General features: G+C 42.5%; 1 protein-coding gene across 1 annotated transcript in view; it reads right to left on the bottom strand.

The window, feature by feature from the left end:
• The window catches only part of LOC128816255 (neural-cadherin-like), a 54,612-nt gene that overhangs the window by 38,412 nt on the left and 2,373 nt on the right, over positions 1–13,827 (bottom strand). The window contains exons 2-5 of the mRNA XM_053993720.1: positions 3,115–3,309; positions 2,434–2,659; positions 937–1,141; positions 439–550 (exon numbers count right to left, since the gene is read on the bottom strand). Coding sequence (XP_053849695.1) covers positions 439–550; positions 937–1,141; positions 2,434–2,659; positions 3,115–3,244 — 673 coding nt within the window. The 5' untranslated portion in view covers positions 3,245–3,309. The remainder of the gene's footprint in view (positions 1–438; positions 551–936; positions 1,142–2,433; positions 2,660–3,114; positions 3,310–13,827) is intronic.

The raw sequence follows: 13,827 nt of genomic DNA, 5'->3' as shown, positions 1-13,827 counted from the left end.
ACTTATACAGAATTAATGCCTATTTGACAAAACTAGCTTCCCATTTTTAAAAAGCCCAGGTTTTTTCTTAACACATTAAGAAAAGTAAAACTAATTGCAGCTGCTTCTGGGACACAGAAAGATTGCCAAGAAGAGTTAAAAGACAGCTACAACATTTAAAGGAAATGAAGCCACTTCCTACCAGCTGCTTTAACTGCCCTTGGATACCACAGGATCCGTCCTTGGGCACAGTACAGTGATCCTCACCTGAAGACATTCACAGCTCTACTTCCAGGATACCTAAAAGTCATCCACAGGCTGCCAGGAAAGCTGCCATCCACATCTTACAAAGGCAGTGCCTGTGCAAGACAGCACTTCCTGGTGGCCAGAACATGAAAAGGTAACAAACTAGCACATCTGCAGCAAGACTGAAATGAAAGGTGACAGGATGGTCCCCACCTTGCAGAAGAGACGTGCCAATAGGAATGGTTTCGGGAACGTTGTCTCTGCTGTAAATGGAGCGCTGGAATTCAGGAGAACAGTCGTTTTCGTCGGTGATATGGACCATGACCTGAGGAAAACGGACACACTGAGAATGGATTTTACCTTCTACACTGCCAAAAGAGCACCTCTTCCTGGACACTGCAGTGGCAGTCAGTGCTTTTGCTGCTGTCCCATCCTTACACCTCTGATGCCAATCTTCTCACACTACTCCTGTAACACGGAGAAGTATTTTCTCCTCCACTCCCCAAGATGGGAGGCAAAGCCAAAGAGTAATAACATGAGGTAATTGAAGAGCCCAGATGTGTACCCAGGTCAGAGCCCAGATTTCTGCCTGTACTACAAAGCCTCCTCCCTGCCCAGCATCCTCACGAGTGCCCTGGGCTATCCATCTGTGTAACTGGTCCCGGAGCGAGGGATTGCAGACCATGGGTAGGAGTGAAGAGATTCATGTACCTCAGTGACACTGCTGAGAGTGCTCTCAACTTCCATGGCTTTCAGTAGGAGGTGGTAGAGGTGGTGCTCGCTCTCATAGTCCACAGGGTGGGTCAGGCTGAGCTCTCCACTCTCTTGCCTCACCCGGAAGAGCCCAGAGGGGTTCATCAGGAGAGTGTAGGAAAGAGGCTGGCTCTGGAAAGAAACAGCCTCAACAACTGCTACTCTGCAAAGAACGAGAGAACAACCCTTTGCTTCAAAACAGTAACCACAAAAGCTGTCTCCTCAGCACCTAGAGGAGGATAGGATGAGGAAAGGTGTCTTGCTCACTCCCTGTCTATGCTTGGCTCAGTTTTGTATACAGACAGGGAGCCCATCTATCTTCTCTTCTCTCACCAAACTTATTCACTGACGCAGCAGTGCTGAAATAACAACCCATTTCAACCCCCAGTAACATTAAACCATCTTTTTCTTCCCTATTGTAGCCTTTAAAATACTTGACAGCAGTTACTGGTCTACCCCCAGTTTCTCAGTTATTCAGAAATAAGTGACCTACTATTCTTCTGAGTTTTTCTGTAGTTGTATATTTAGAAAAGAAACATATTTAGACATGGATGGGAAACCCATGGAGCACAGGGCTTTCCAGATCCTGCTGTCCACCTTGGCAGGATATCAAAGGAATATTTGCCTCCCTACTGTGACTTATGTTTTCAAGCTCCACCTCTCACACCAGTCTTTCACCAGCATAATACACTTTTAGCTCATCTTACTGAAAGCTCCTGGGAAGTAGAGAAATTTCCCTCCTCCTTCTCATTCAGTCTCTCTTAAGGATTAGTGGCACATCTCCAGCAATTTTTCCTAGGTCATTGGTTTATTTTGAGGGTTCCTGCTCCTTAGAGGCCTTATGGCACTGTTCCACCTGCTCCTTAGAGGTCTTAAAGCCCATTCTGCTCTCAAGTAGCTGAACAGTGACAATAAACCCAGAGCCAGCTTGAGAGCATCTCCCCACTGTGGCTTGGCTTAGCCACTCTTCATGCAACAGCAGAGCCGCTTGGAGATTGAGCTTTATCTATTTGTATTTCACACTGGTGCTGTTATCTCAGGAGTCTGGCAATGACTTGTCTTTCTAGAAATTTAAATACAAGTCAAACAGGACACAAACAACTCCAGATCTGGTTAATTAAAAGACTATTTTTCAGGCATTTGTTTAAATCGCCAGGAGATGCATAGCCAGTAGTTTGGCTGTTCTAATTCATGGTGCTATGCACTAAAACCCCAAAAGCATTAAAATAATTCCAGCATCCCAGACTATGTGTGACACATGGAGACTTATGTTACACTGGAGAAACATCAAGAGGCACAAATTCTTTTAGAAAACACAACATTATTTTTAAAGTGTGATAGACAAATGCATATGCGTGGCCCTAAGAAGCAAAACCACAACAGTTTCACCCTGCTGTGCTCTGCGAAGCTCCTCTCAGACTGCAGGGAGGAGTCACCTGACCAAGTACAACTTACTTTTCTCCTGGTGGAGTATTTTCAGGGACAAACACGCTGTAGGACATGTTGGTGAACTGCGGAGGTCGGGAGCCTGCCAGGATGGAAACGGAGGCGTAGGGGCTTTTGTTGCCGTGCTCATCAGAGGCTTCCACAGTAACCACATACTCCTTGTTCCACGTCAAAGGCAGACCAGTTGTCATGATCACACCAGTGTCCTTATCCACTTGGAATCGTTCTTCACCACCTATCAACACGTGCACAGCTGGTCTGAGACATGCCCCACAGCAAGAACATTTGCACCTTCACCATTTCAAGGTAAGCCATCCCCAACTCATCCACCTATGTCCTTGTATGCACTACTTTTTACCTTTCCAGTTGTTCACCTTATCTTTCACTCACATTCTTTTGTTGACCAACAGTGTAAAAGAGACAAGAACAATTAAGAAACGGAGCCTTAAGCTAAAAGTAAAGCTGCCATCAATTTCAAAATAAGCAAAGAAAATGGCAACAAGAAAGATTCCCATCCATGTAACTTTTAGTTACAGCACTTCCAGCTTCTACTTGCTGTACTTGCTGTGTCTTTAAGGATTCCCCAAGGGAAAAATCTACCAATGAAATAATAAAATGGGAACTTGGTAAGAAGCATCTGCAACTAAACAGAATTTAACTTTTTTTTTTTTTTTTTCAGACTAGCCCTACCTGCAATGAGCGTGTAAGTTATGCCAGCAGTGGTGTTTTCGTGGCTGCTGCAATGTGCGACGAGCTGGTAGATCAGAGTGCCTTTGCGCGCATCGGGGTCGACGCGCGCCAGGTACGGGTATGGGTACATGCCCCAGGACAGAAGCTCCTCTTCTGGAGCAAGGAGAGTCACGTGGCAGAGGTACCAGTCATCATCTGCAAAACACACGGGGATTTCTAGACAGCTTGGTCACCAACTTAATGTTACGATCTTATCCATTAGTATGTGTAAACAAACTGAGAAGGAAGCTTCCACTGCAAAGGACGTGTAGAGATTTAATCACAGTATTTTTTACCTCTTGGGAGACCTATATTCAAGCCTTTTTTATTCACAATAAGTCACTAACAGATGATAAAGGTATATATGGGCTTCTTTTTCCTAAGCATTTTTTTCCTAAGCATTTTCTTAAGAATTTTTCCTAAGCATATTTGTGTTCTAAAAGTGGCCTTAATATTTGACTTCAAATTAAAACAAATGTATTATTGAATGTAGAGAACAAAGTTGAATAAAAAGATAAACTAAATGTAGAAAGGGAGTATGTAGAAAGGTACATAGGAGAAATGCATGTTTTCTGCCTGTTAAAATACGATCACATACTTCAACGAACTGCACTGAGGTTGCAGGTCTGTTAAGGGCTACACCACTACAAAATGAACATCCACAACCCAGGTGTATGTGTGTCTCATACAGGAAACCTTTTGACTCTGCCTTCAAGGTCATTTCACACAGGGTGGAAGAAGGCAGGAGCATGTGGACAAAACCAGCACCAAAGGCAAGAAGTAAGCCAGAAATTCCAAACAATTTTAAGTGTGTGTCTCAGGGATGTGATACTAAATAAAAGGCTACCCACAGATAGACATTCCCTGACACACCAGATCTGTAGTTACAAGCAGTCTTACCCTGCAGTAAAAATACATATTAGACAAATTTCCCAGAGATAATCATTCCCAGGAAGGAAAAATCTTAACTTTTGTGGGGTTTTAAAGTATTTAAAATCATTTAAGATATGGTTTCCTTTGTTTTCTTCAATTAGATGGTTTCTGGTTTTCTCATGAACCAGCACTGCATACAGGAGAACATTGGTTCACTTTTTTTTTTTCCCCTCTGTATTGCTGTGTAGGACAAGGCACAACCCACAGCATGAGGTAGTAGCTCATAAGAGCAGCTGGAGCAGTCACTAAGGAGGTTGACAAATAGCTGTCCTAATTCAGCCAGTTACAGACAGTGTTATTTTGCTAGTAAAGGGATGAAAACTTGTAGGCATGAGCATTTGAAGATATTTTTGTTCATTTGGTCTAATTCAGGCAGTTCTAATTTCTGCAGAGATTTAATATGTAGTCAAGTATTTTTCCCATTTAGTGAAACCTAGAGAATGATTCAAAAATTGTAATTATATAGTTTATTCTTAATATTGCTCCATGTAGGTGATCCAATTGCTAAGTACCAATCAATAATGAGGTCCTAATCCTGCTGTAGGTATTGTAAAACCCACCAAAACTCAACAGTAAAACAGAGATTTAATGTTTTTAAAAAACAAATGTTTTTAAGACAAGGGAACAAATTTCATTGAGTTCAGGATAGCATGTTGGGGAAAATATTTGTGTTGCTCAAATTAACCATAATTTTCTGGACTTTTACAAACACTTCACCTTCCTTCTCTATGAAAGGTGCATTTAAATAGAAACATAGAAAAATTTAGGTTGGAAAAGACTCTAAGATCATCAAGTCCAACCATTAACCTGGTACTGCCAACTTCACAACTAAACCTGGGACTCACCATCCCTGGAAATGTTGAAAAAGCATGTGGACATAGCACTTGGGGATATAATTTAATGGTGAAAATGGTGCTGGTGTTAGGCTGACAGTCAGACTTGATAATTTTAAAGGTCTTTTCGAACTTTAAGAATTCTACAATTCCATGAAACCATGTCCCTAAATGCCACATCCACATGTCTTTCAAATGGAGGAATGGTGACTCAACCACTTCCCTGGACAGCCTGTTCTAATACTTGGCAACTCTTTCTGTGAGAAATTTTTTCCCTAATATCAAATCTAACCCCCCCTGGCACAGTTTGGGGCCATTTCCTCTTGTGCTACCACTTGTTACATGGGAGAGGAGACCGAGCACTCCTGGCTACAGCCTCCTTTCAGGCAGTTGCAGAGAGCAATAAAGTCCCCCCTGAGCCTCCTTTTCTCCAGGCTAAACACCCCAGCTCCCTCAGCCGCTCCTCACAGGACTTGTGCTCCAAACCCTTCCCCAACTCTGTTGCCCTTCTCTGGACACACTCCATCTCCTCAATGTCCTTCTTGTACTGAGGGACCCAGAACTGGACACAGCACTCGAGGTGTGGCCTCACCATTGCTGAGTACAGGGACACAATCCCTGTCCTGGTCCTGCTGGCCACAGTATTGCTGATACAGGCCAGGATGCCATTGGCCTTCTTGGTCAGCTGGGCACACACTGGCTCACGCTCAGCCCTCACTGAACCCTGGTAAAATTGTGACACTTAGCAAAGCCTCAGAGCACAGACTCATGGGATGGGTGAGGGTGGCAGGACCTCTGGAGGTCACCTGGTCCAACTGCTCTGCTCAAGCCAGGCTACCTAGAGCTGGCTGCTCAGAAAAACATCCACAAGGCTTTTGAATATCTCCAAGGAGGGAGACTCCAAAACCTCCCTGGGCAATCCAGTGAACTGAAGTTCTAGGGGCTGGATTTCAAGAAAGACATGGATCAGCTGGCAAGTGTCTAGAGAAAAGCCAAGAGCATAACCAGAAAGAATGCCCTTCAATAGAGATGAAAAGACCTGGAGATTTTCAGGAGACTGCAAGAGACATGCAAACAGTGATATAAGGACTAAGGTATGAAGTCGGTCAGCTGTTCTGTAATCTGCAAACCAAAAAATAACTAACTCTCATTCCAAAGGAAAAGACTGGCATTAGATGTTGGGCATGGAATTCCTCAGCATGTTTTTAATTATAAGGACAATGGAGCCCTTGATAGTGGCCAGAGAGGTGAGACAGCATCCACCACTGAGATCTTTAAGACCTGACTAGACAAATATCTGCTGGCAATCGCTTTGTTGTGACAAAACCTTCCTCTAGGCAGGGGCATGGAACCAGCAAGACTGTTAAATCCTTTCCATCACACATTAGTCTCCCTGCCCTTCAGCTTTTGCATCTCATTGATTTTTGAGGCATATATGTCCACATGTCACTCATTCCCCTGCAGCTTCAAGGAACTTCTAACATAAACATTCTTTGGGCTTCGTGTTTTATCTTTGCTGTCTTAAGGGTAAGAACTGAGAAAAGGAGTGAATGGCAGTCTAGAAACATCCAGCATCACACATGAAAGGAAAAATCTGGGATGAAGCCAAACCTGGAGGGCTGTAGTACAGCAGCAGGGGTAACAAACTTCAGCTATAGGGTGGAATATCTTTCTGCAGCTGAGACCTGGCTCACTCCTTCAAGCCCTCAGATTTATTTCAGATTTTCAGACTTAAAGCTGTTTTCTCTATGCAAGTAAACAAAATTTAAATTGAAGCAACCTGCAAGAATGCTGACAAAACAGTCCAGGTTATATCTATATAGATCAGAGCTCTAATTCTAGCAAGGCATAAATGAAAGAAAAGATAGTTACAAAGAGCAGATTTTATCAATTCAAGTCCAAAACCCTAAAAAAGCAGTGTTGAACTGGAGACTAACAGGAGGTCAGTCAAACAGCACTAATTTCCCCCATCATCCAGAAAGAGCTGTTCAGAAGCAGCACTATGAGTAGGGACATTTTTGTTCCGGTCGCTCCCCTTTGCACACATGCCAGGTGTGAGAAACTGAAGGATTTTAAGATGCTACAGACACATGGCAATCAGATACTGTGTAAAATTATCACACTGTCTTGAAACAAGTCAGTGAAACAAAACCAGCCTTGACAAAGTAGAGTTTTTCCCCAGGAATGCACTGGATTTTCAACTGTCATAGCTGCAAAGGCATTAACAGATCAAGCCTCTGAAATCAATAGTGGTTTATTTTGTTCCTGACACAACCACAGCATCCTATTAAATCAAAATGCAACATCACCCAGTGATGTTGCAGTTCACCCAATTTTGTCAATATGAATTATCCACTGCAAGGAAGGAAATAATCAGGAAACCAGACTATCAACAGGATAGTCTGGCCTCTGCACCACACATTGGAAAGAGTCTTGGTAAGATCAGTTTGGAAGTGAAAATTAAGGAGTGCTGATTTTCCTGGAGATTCTGGTGTATCCCCAAGGCTTCAGCTTTACCTCCTGTTTACATCTAAAAAAGACATGCAAAGGAAAGGGATGTTCATCAATCACCAGTTAAGAGCATATTAAGTAAAAATGTTAGGATATATCAAGTGCAAGAGTGGGGGGAATGAAGAAATGCTAAGTTTGTGTCTTGGAGGGCTAAACACTCTTCAGCAGATCAGAGCACACATGCCCACACCTTCCTTGGACAGCAATATGAAAGCAAAGAAAGAACTGGAAAGGGTTTTGAAACTGCAAGTGGCTATTCTTGCAAGCCTGTATCAATTTCACTCCTTTGATCGTTTAGTTTCTTCCCTCACCAGAAGAAGAAACATAAGAGAAGATAATCTCTTTTCCTAAGATTAGAATTAAAACTGCATAGGCTGATGTGGGTTTGAGGGGACTAATGCTGGAAAATTAAAAACTAAAATTATGCATTAAAAATGGTAGTTTATGTTTTGTTTCAATCCCCTCAGGCAAAAAGAATCATTTGAATTGAAAAGAGAGAGTGTGGTATGTGAAGAAGTTTCTGAAGTATCCAGCCTGAAATAGAACACCAAGGTGGGATGCCTAGAAAGCCCCTCATTGCACTGTCACGCCGCACCACAAGTCCTCAGTGGAGGGCAAGACATCAGGAGCTTTGGCTCATTATTGAACCATGGCCAGGAAATCTACACCTGAGAAATGGCTAAATGCTAAAACCCCCTTGTCATCTTCAGAACCATAGGCATAATCTACTTGAGGATATTTAAACTTAAACCAAGATTTCTTGTGGCAGTACTTGATCTTTAACCAGAGTTCATCATCACTTTCAGAAATGCTTTTTTTTTTTTTTTTTTTGCATTTTAATGACACCGTTAATGATATTTACACAGTCATGCTGTCCAATGTGCCACTCTCTCCTGCCCAAGGGGCTTTTGAATCTGGTGGTAAATTATTCCTACAAGCTTGAACATCAGCAGCTGGGCAGAAGATGAGCACCCCAAATGAAGGTATTCCCTGAGGTAAAGGAGAAGAGAAAGCAGCTTTAACTTGGTCTCAAGGACTAGTCCAGTCAGCAACACCTGTGATGCTCGTGCCTCTGCCCCAGCTACAGCATGTGCTGTCACCCCTGCTGGGAGAAGTGCAGGGGCATCAAGGAGCTCTTTCAATGGGGACAGCCTTCACAACACAGATCTCCCTTTCAAAAATGAAGGCTTAATTTTATGAAAATCCTTTCCCTAAGTCCCTTTATAAAAGTTGTATGGGAGCACCTTTAGTCCAGCTAGTCTGCTGTCATGAACATGATGGGTCAGCTCCACCTCAAACATTGACGAGAGATTCCTGAGTGTGATGCTTTCATTAATTAACAGAATTGGTGTCTCACAAATACTCCTAAGGTGGGGTACAATGCCCAGGAGTATCATATTTGTTTGCAACATACTAGGGCACTGACTGGACTCATGTTGGACCAAGTAGTGAGTACTGTGTCCTGAAGGCAAGGTAACACCCTCACCATCAGCTATGGAAAGAGGCCTCTTTACTCCCTTGCAAGTCCACAAACCACTGCAGCAGCTTGGGGACAGAGCCCACAGCCACAGTACATGTGGGCAATGTGCCTCAGCTAAAGCTTTGCTAATTTCAATTTTGTCTCCTCAGTAAACCACAACCTGCAAGCTTGAAAGGGCAGCCTGCAGAGATCATTTTGCATTATATCTATAATTACATATTTCTTAATATACACCAGCACTTGGGACACATTTTCTATGCATACATACCCTCACCCAGTTTAGGAGGCAAGGTCTTGCTTTTCTCAATACTACCTCTGGACTCACCCAGTGGGGCCATCCAGCTAAAAGGCAACTGCAGGTGCCACTGCACACATGGACAGCAAAGAAAAATCTGCAGCAAATTTTTCACTTTCTGTGTGAATGCACAGCTACAGTGAGTACCTCCATCACATGGGGTGCCTGAGAACCACAGCATTTGTCAGGAAGCAAAGATAATTTCCACAGGCAGATGACAATACCACAGGAAAATCTTCAGGCAGTTATAGGAACAGGACTTCAAAATCCATCATATTTTTACTGCTATCACATCATCTTGCCTGTGGTGTCCTCCTCTAGTTTTTAAAATCTATTTTAATTTTGTGTTGTCTGTTTCCAGAGGAAAGCTCTGAAGCACTCTCAGACCTGTGATTACGGAAGTAGCATTTCTGCCTCAACCCTTAAATCTACTGTATCTGCCAACAGCTGCTCCTTACCACACAATCAGGAGAATTAGAAACACAGCACCACAGAGAAGGTAGGAGGTACAACAATTTACAGGATTTCAAAAGTTTCCATATAGTAGAATTCCACATAAACCAAGTTTTTATTACAGTTTGCCATGTTAACAGCTGACTAATCCTCAATAAAAATGTTATTAAATGCTATACAAAAGTAATTATTTACAGGCACATCAGTTGATGAGGAAGTCAGATCACACCAATGTAGTAAGAGTAGCTGATGAGTCAACAACACAGAGGGCATTTGGGGGATTTTTTATGCCTTTCAAAGAAGGAAAGAGCAGTAAGCTACAATCATGTCTTCTTGTCAGCCTACCCAGCATAGCACTTGCTCTTCCTCATTAAAGTGGAACTTATTAAGTTTAAAGTCTTTTGTGTGGGACAAAAAAAATTTTGTTCCTGAGAGGCTGTAGCAGAGTCTGATTAGGAATCACTTTGCTTTGATGTGCAGTCTTCCTGTGGAAAAACTACAGGCATTTACCAGTTGTCCTTTAACATAATTAAATCTCTTCTTCCTGAAGGTTACTCAAACGTTTTTAAAATAAAAAGTTGCTTGCTGAGGCTTCACTCAGTAAGAGCTGTTCCTATGACCATAGTTAGAGTCTATTAACTTCTTTCCAAACTCTTAAAAAGTTAATGTCACCAGCAAAATACAATCATTTTTGGACAGCAAATGTGTTTGATATGTACAAAAATATGCCAAAAACCATTGTAGCCATATTAACTTTACCACTTTAACACCCCTGGATGCAGCTGTGAGAAGCAGCAGGTGCCCCTTTAGTGAAGCTGGGCAGCAGCTCTGAGAGGTGTGTTTGGAGCAGCAGCCTCCAAAGGAGCTGTCTGCTGGCCATGCTGCTGTGCTCTAAGAAATGAAAAGGTAAAGTTGCTAGTTTACCTTCCACTTCTTCTTATATACCAGATTTCTAAACAGATCCTCTTCCACAGGCATGGCCCTTGGCACTTGGCTACCTCTCTCTCACAAATCAGTGTCTATGCCATACACAGGGTTCCCTTAGTCAGGCAAAAGCTCAGCCACCCATAGGAAGCAATGACTCCTTACTTTGTTGTCATCAAGCACTGCTTTTGAGGCATTCCATCAGCAACATTCATGGCAGGAGCAGAATTCCAAGTCCTTTCTGTCAGCCTGTTTCCTCAGGTTAGCTTTTAAAGGCTTTTCTTGAACTTTCTGCTTTACTTTTTCTTAAATTTTGGGCAGTTTCCACCAGCACGCCAACCTCAGTGCTCAAACTGCAGTACTGTCGAGTTCTGCACCAGCCAAGGTCTGAATGCTGCAGCAAGGAACCCCTAATGCCTGCCCTGAAGCACCAGCTGTGAAGCCACTGCTCTCTGGGGAGGACACAGCTTTCTAAGCCCATCGGCGATGCACGAGCAAGTTCAATTCCACTTCAGTCATCGTCCCAAAAGAGAAGACATTGTGCACATCTGCCATTGGGAGCTAATATGATGAACAGACTGCCTGTGCAAACATGGTATGTATGGATTTTGGGCCTCCCATGTATAAGGCAGGTGTGTAGAGGCAGCCCCAGGTCAGCTGGCTCCTGCCAGCAAACGAAAATCAAACCCTGCTGTGCACTGCACAGTGCTCCTGGAGTGTGAGACAACACCAGGAGCATGCAGGGGTGTTTCTGGCATGGTGCAGCTTTGATCTGGATCTAAAACCAGATTTTTAAATGCCTTCCTACTGTTGAAATTTAATGAAAATTCAGAAATTCTAAATCATAGTCTGTATAAAAGGATTCAAGATACTAATCTTAAGAAAAAAAGGATTGAATGTTCTATTTTTAAAGTCTCCCACTGCTTTTCTCTCAAACTTGTTACGATAGAGGTTTTCTCATCATTTAAATAGCTTGTGTAACTTACCAAGAATACTTGTAACATAAGCTTTACATTTACCTCATCAGTTTTAAGCTTTTTGTAGGCTTCTCAAAATGTCTGACTTTATCACACATTCTTAAGACTAATTTATTGCCTCTGGATCATTATGTAGGTTTACTTTTCTTTTTTTCATAGCAAGGTTTTTCCAAAGATATTTACAGACATGGTAATGTAATAACCTTCATCCCAGAGCTTGCTCTTTCATCTAGTGATCCATGGCCATTACAGTGGTTTCACGGGTTAAGTGAAGCAAGCTTTTTCTGTCGGTACCTGAATTTGGAGGCACACTAATGGCATCCACAGATGGTTTCAATCAGTCTGATACCAGGAGGAAACAACCCCCTCACCCCCAGAAAAAAAAAAAAAAACAAACCAAACAGCATATAATGTGACCTCAATACCTGATCAAGCCAAGTTTCTGTTTCTGGAGTAAGACTTATTTTCTAAAAATGGCAGGAGGTGCCAGGAAGCAGTGGGACTGTTAAAAAAAAAAAAAAAAACAGAAAAAAGAAGAAAAAAAAAAAAAAACAAACCTAAGCTATATCTTGATTTGAAATCATGGCCAGCAGCATACATTAATTACTTGTTAGCTTCTACAAAAGCTGTATTACATGGATTGAAAGGTTTCCCTTCCCAGTAGGCATCCTGATGGAATTTTCTTAAGAAAGTAAAAGGGACTCAAATCACATATTCTTTCCATGTGCAGTCTAGGTTGTATTTACAGGAATGTCAAGATCTGACAGATGTCTCCTTAAAATGCAGTTAGCTTCCAGTAAGTCATAAGAGTTCAACACTGATCATATTCTACCATAAGACACTGCACTGAAGGAACTCTGTTATGCTACAGCCTCCTCAGTCAGATTCAACATCTATCTCCTTGGAGTTCACTTACAGTAGTAAACAGTTGTTATCCCAGCTGAAAGAAAACGGGGAATGAGATATCCATCTCACCTCCAAAACCAGGAAAATACTGAGCAGCCTTGCACCTGTTTTACTCACTTCAGTCTAAAACTACCTGCTGGTGTTCACCCCTCTCTGATGTCTTGAGGCATCCCAGAGTTAAAGGGTTGCTAACACCGACCCTTTAACCCTTCAGTGCACTGCAGACACATGGGAGGGGAAGAGATTTGTCTTGCCATGCTTTTTTTGAGTTCCTACTGTTGCCAAACAAAATTCCCCTCTGTAGATAATGGAGTGACTTACACAGCTGTTTTCAGTTAGATAGCATGTAGAGTGTATCTGCAGTGTGAGTGTGTGCAGGGACATGGACATCTCCCACTGGGTCTCACTATTCCAAGCCAAGGCAGTGTGCACTCTGTTAGCCCATTGCAACAGGCTCTTGAGTTTAAAGAAACAAAAAACCAAACCAAACAAACAAAAAATGAAACAAAAAATCCAAAGCCAAACCAAAAGGACAAAACAAACAAACCGCCAAAAAAGCCCCCAGACCGAACCAAAGAGAGAGGTAAAAGTCTTCTAGAGTTGGAGAACAGGGGTAAGAAATTGCTATTTGAAGCATAATAGACAAAGTCCTAAATGTCAAGCTTCTACACAGTGTGCACCAGTACCTATTGCCAGCATCAGAGAGGGCAGCTGAGGGGGCAGAACAGCAACTGCACGTCCCACCGTGTGTAAGTTGGTATGAGAAGGATGAAAACAGGCATAGGTACTTGTAGGTGTGCATGAACAGAGGCAGACATGGAAGAGAAAGCGAGCTTCAACTCTTCCTCACTATCCCCAGCCTTTCCATGCTCTGGCCACACGCTGTTCCGATGGCACAGTCAGTGTTTCCAGGATGTGAATTGTCCCAAAAGAAAATCTGAATGAGAAGTGTTGGGTCTGCAACTCATACCTTTGTATTGATGCCTTAAGTTTTAGCTTTCGTATTTTTTGGATTCTGTACTGCTTTAGTGTGTAACTCTGAACTTCATATAAAGTGTTAGCAAGTTCTCCTCACAGTTTAGTTAGACAAAACAATCCTTTTCCAGCCTGAGAATCAAGGACACCATTGCAGCTTCAACCCCAAAAAGTGTAAACAATGGCGAATTGAAGAAAGCAATCTGAGAGAATGGGACTTCTTGTTTTAACTCCAGGTCCAATCCATAACCATCCATGCACACAGCCCAGAACAGCAAAGCTTTGACAGACAGATGGAGGCTGCCAGATTCCTAAAGAAAATGCAAACTGCTTTGTGTAGGTAAATAAGACAAGCCACAGAACTTGCGCCAACATCTTTACGATGCA

Source organism: Vidua macroura, chromosome 1 (assembly GCF_024509145.1).
Source record: "Vidua macroura isolate BioBank_ID:100142 chromosome 1, ASM2450914v1, whole genome shotgun sequence".
Taxonomy (NCBI): Eukaryota; Metazoa; Chordata; class Aves; order Passeriformes; family Viduidae; genus Vidua; species Vidua macroura.
The sequence above is the reverse complement of the archived record's forward strand: the minus strand, read 5'-3'. Positions and strand labels throughout refer to the sequence as shown.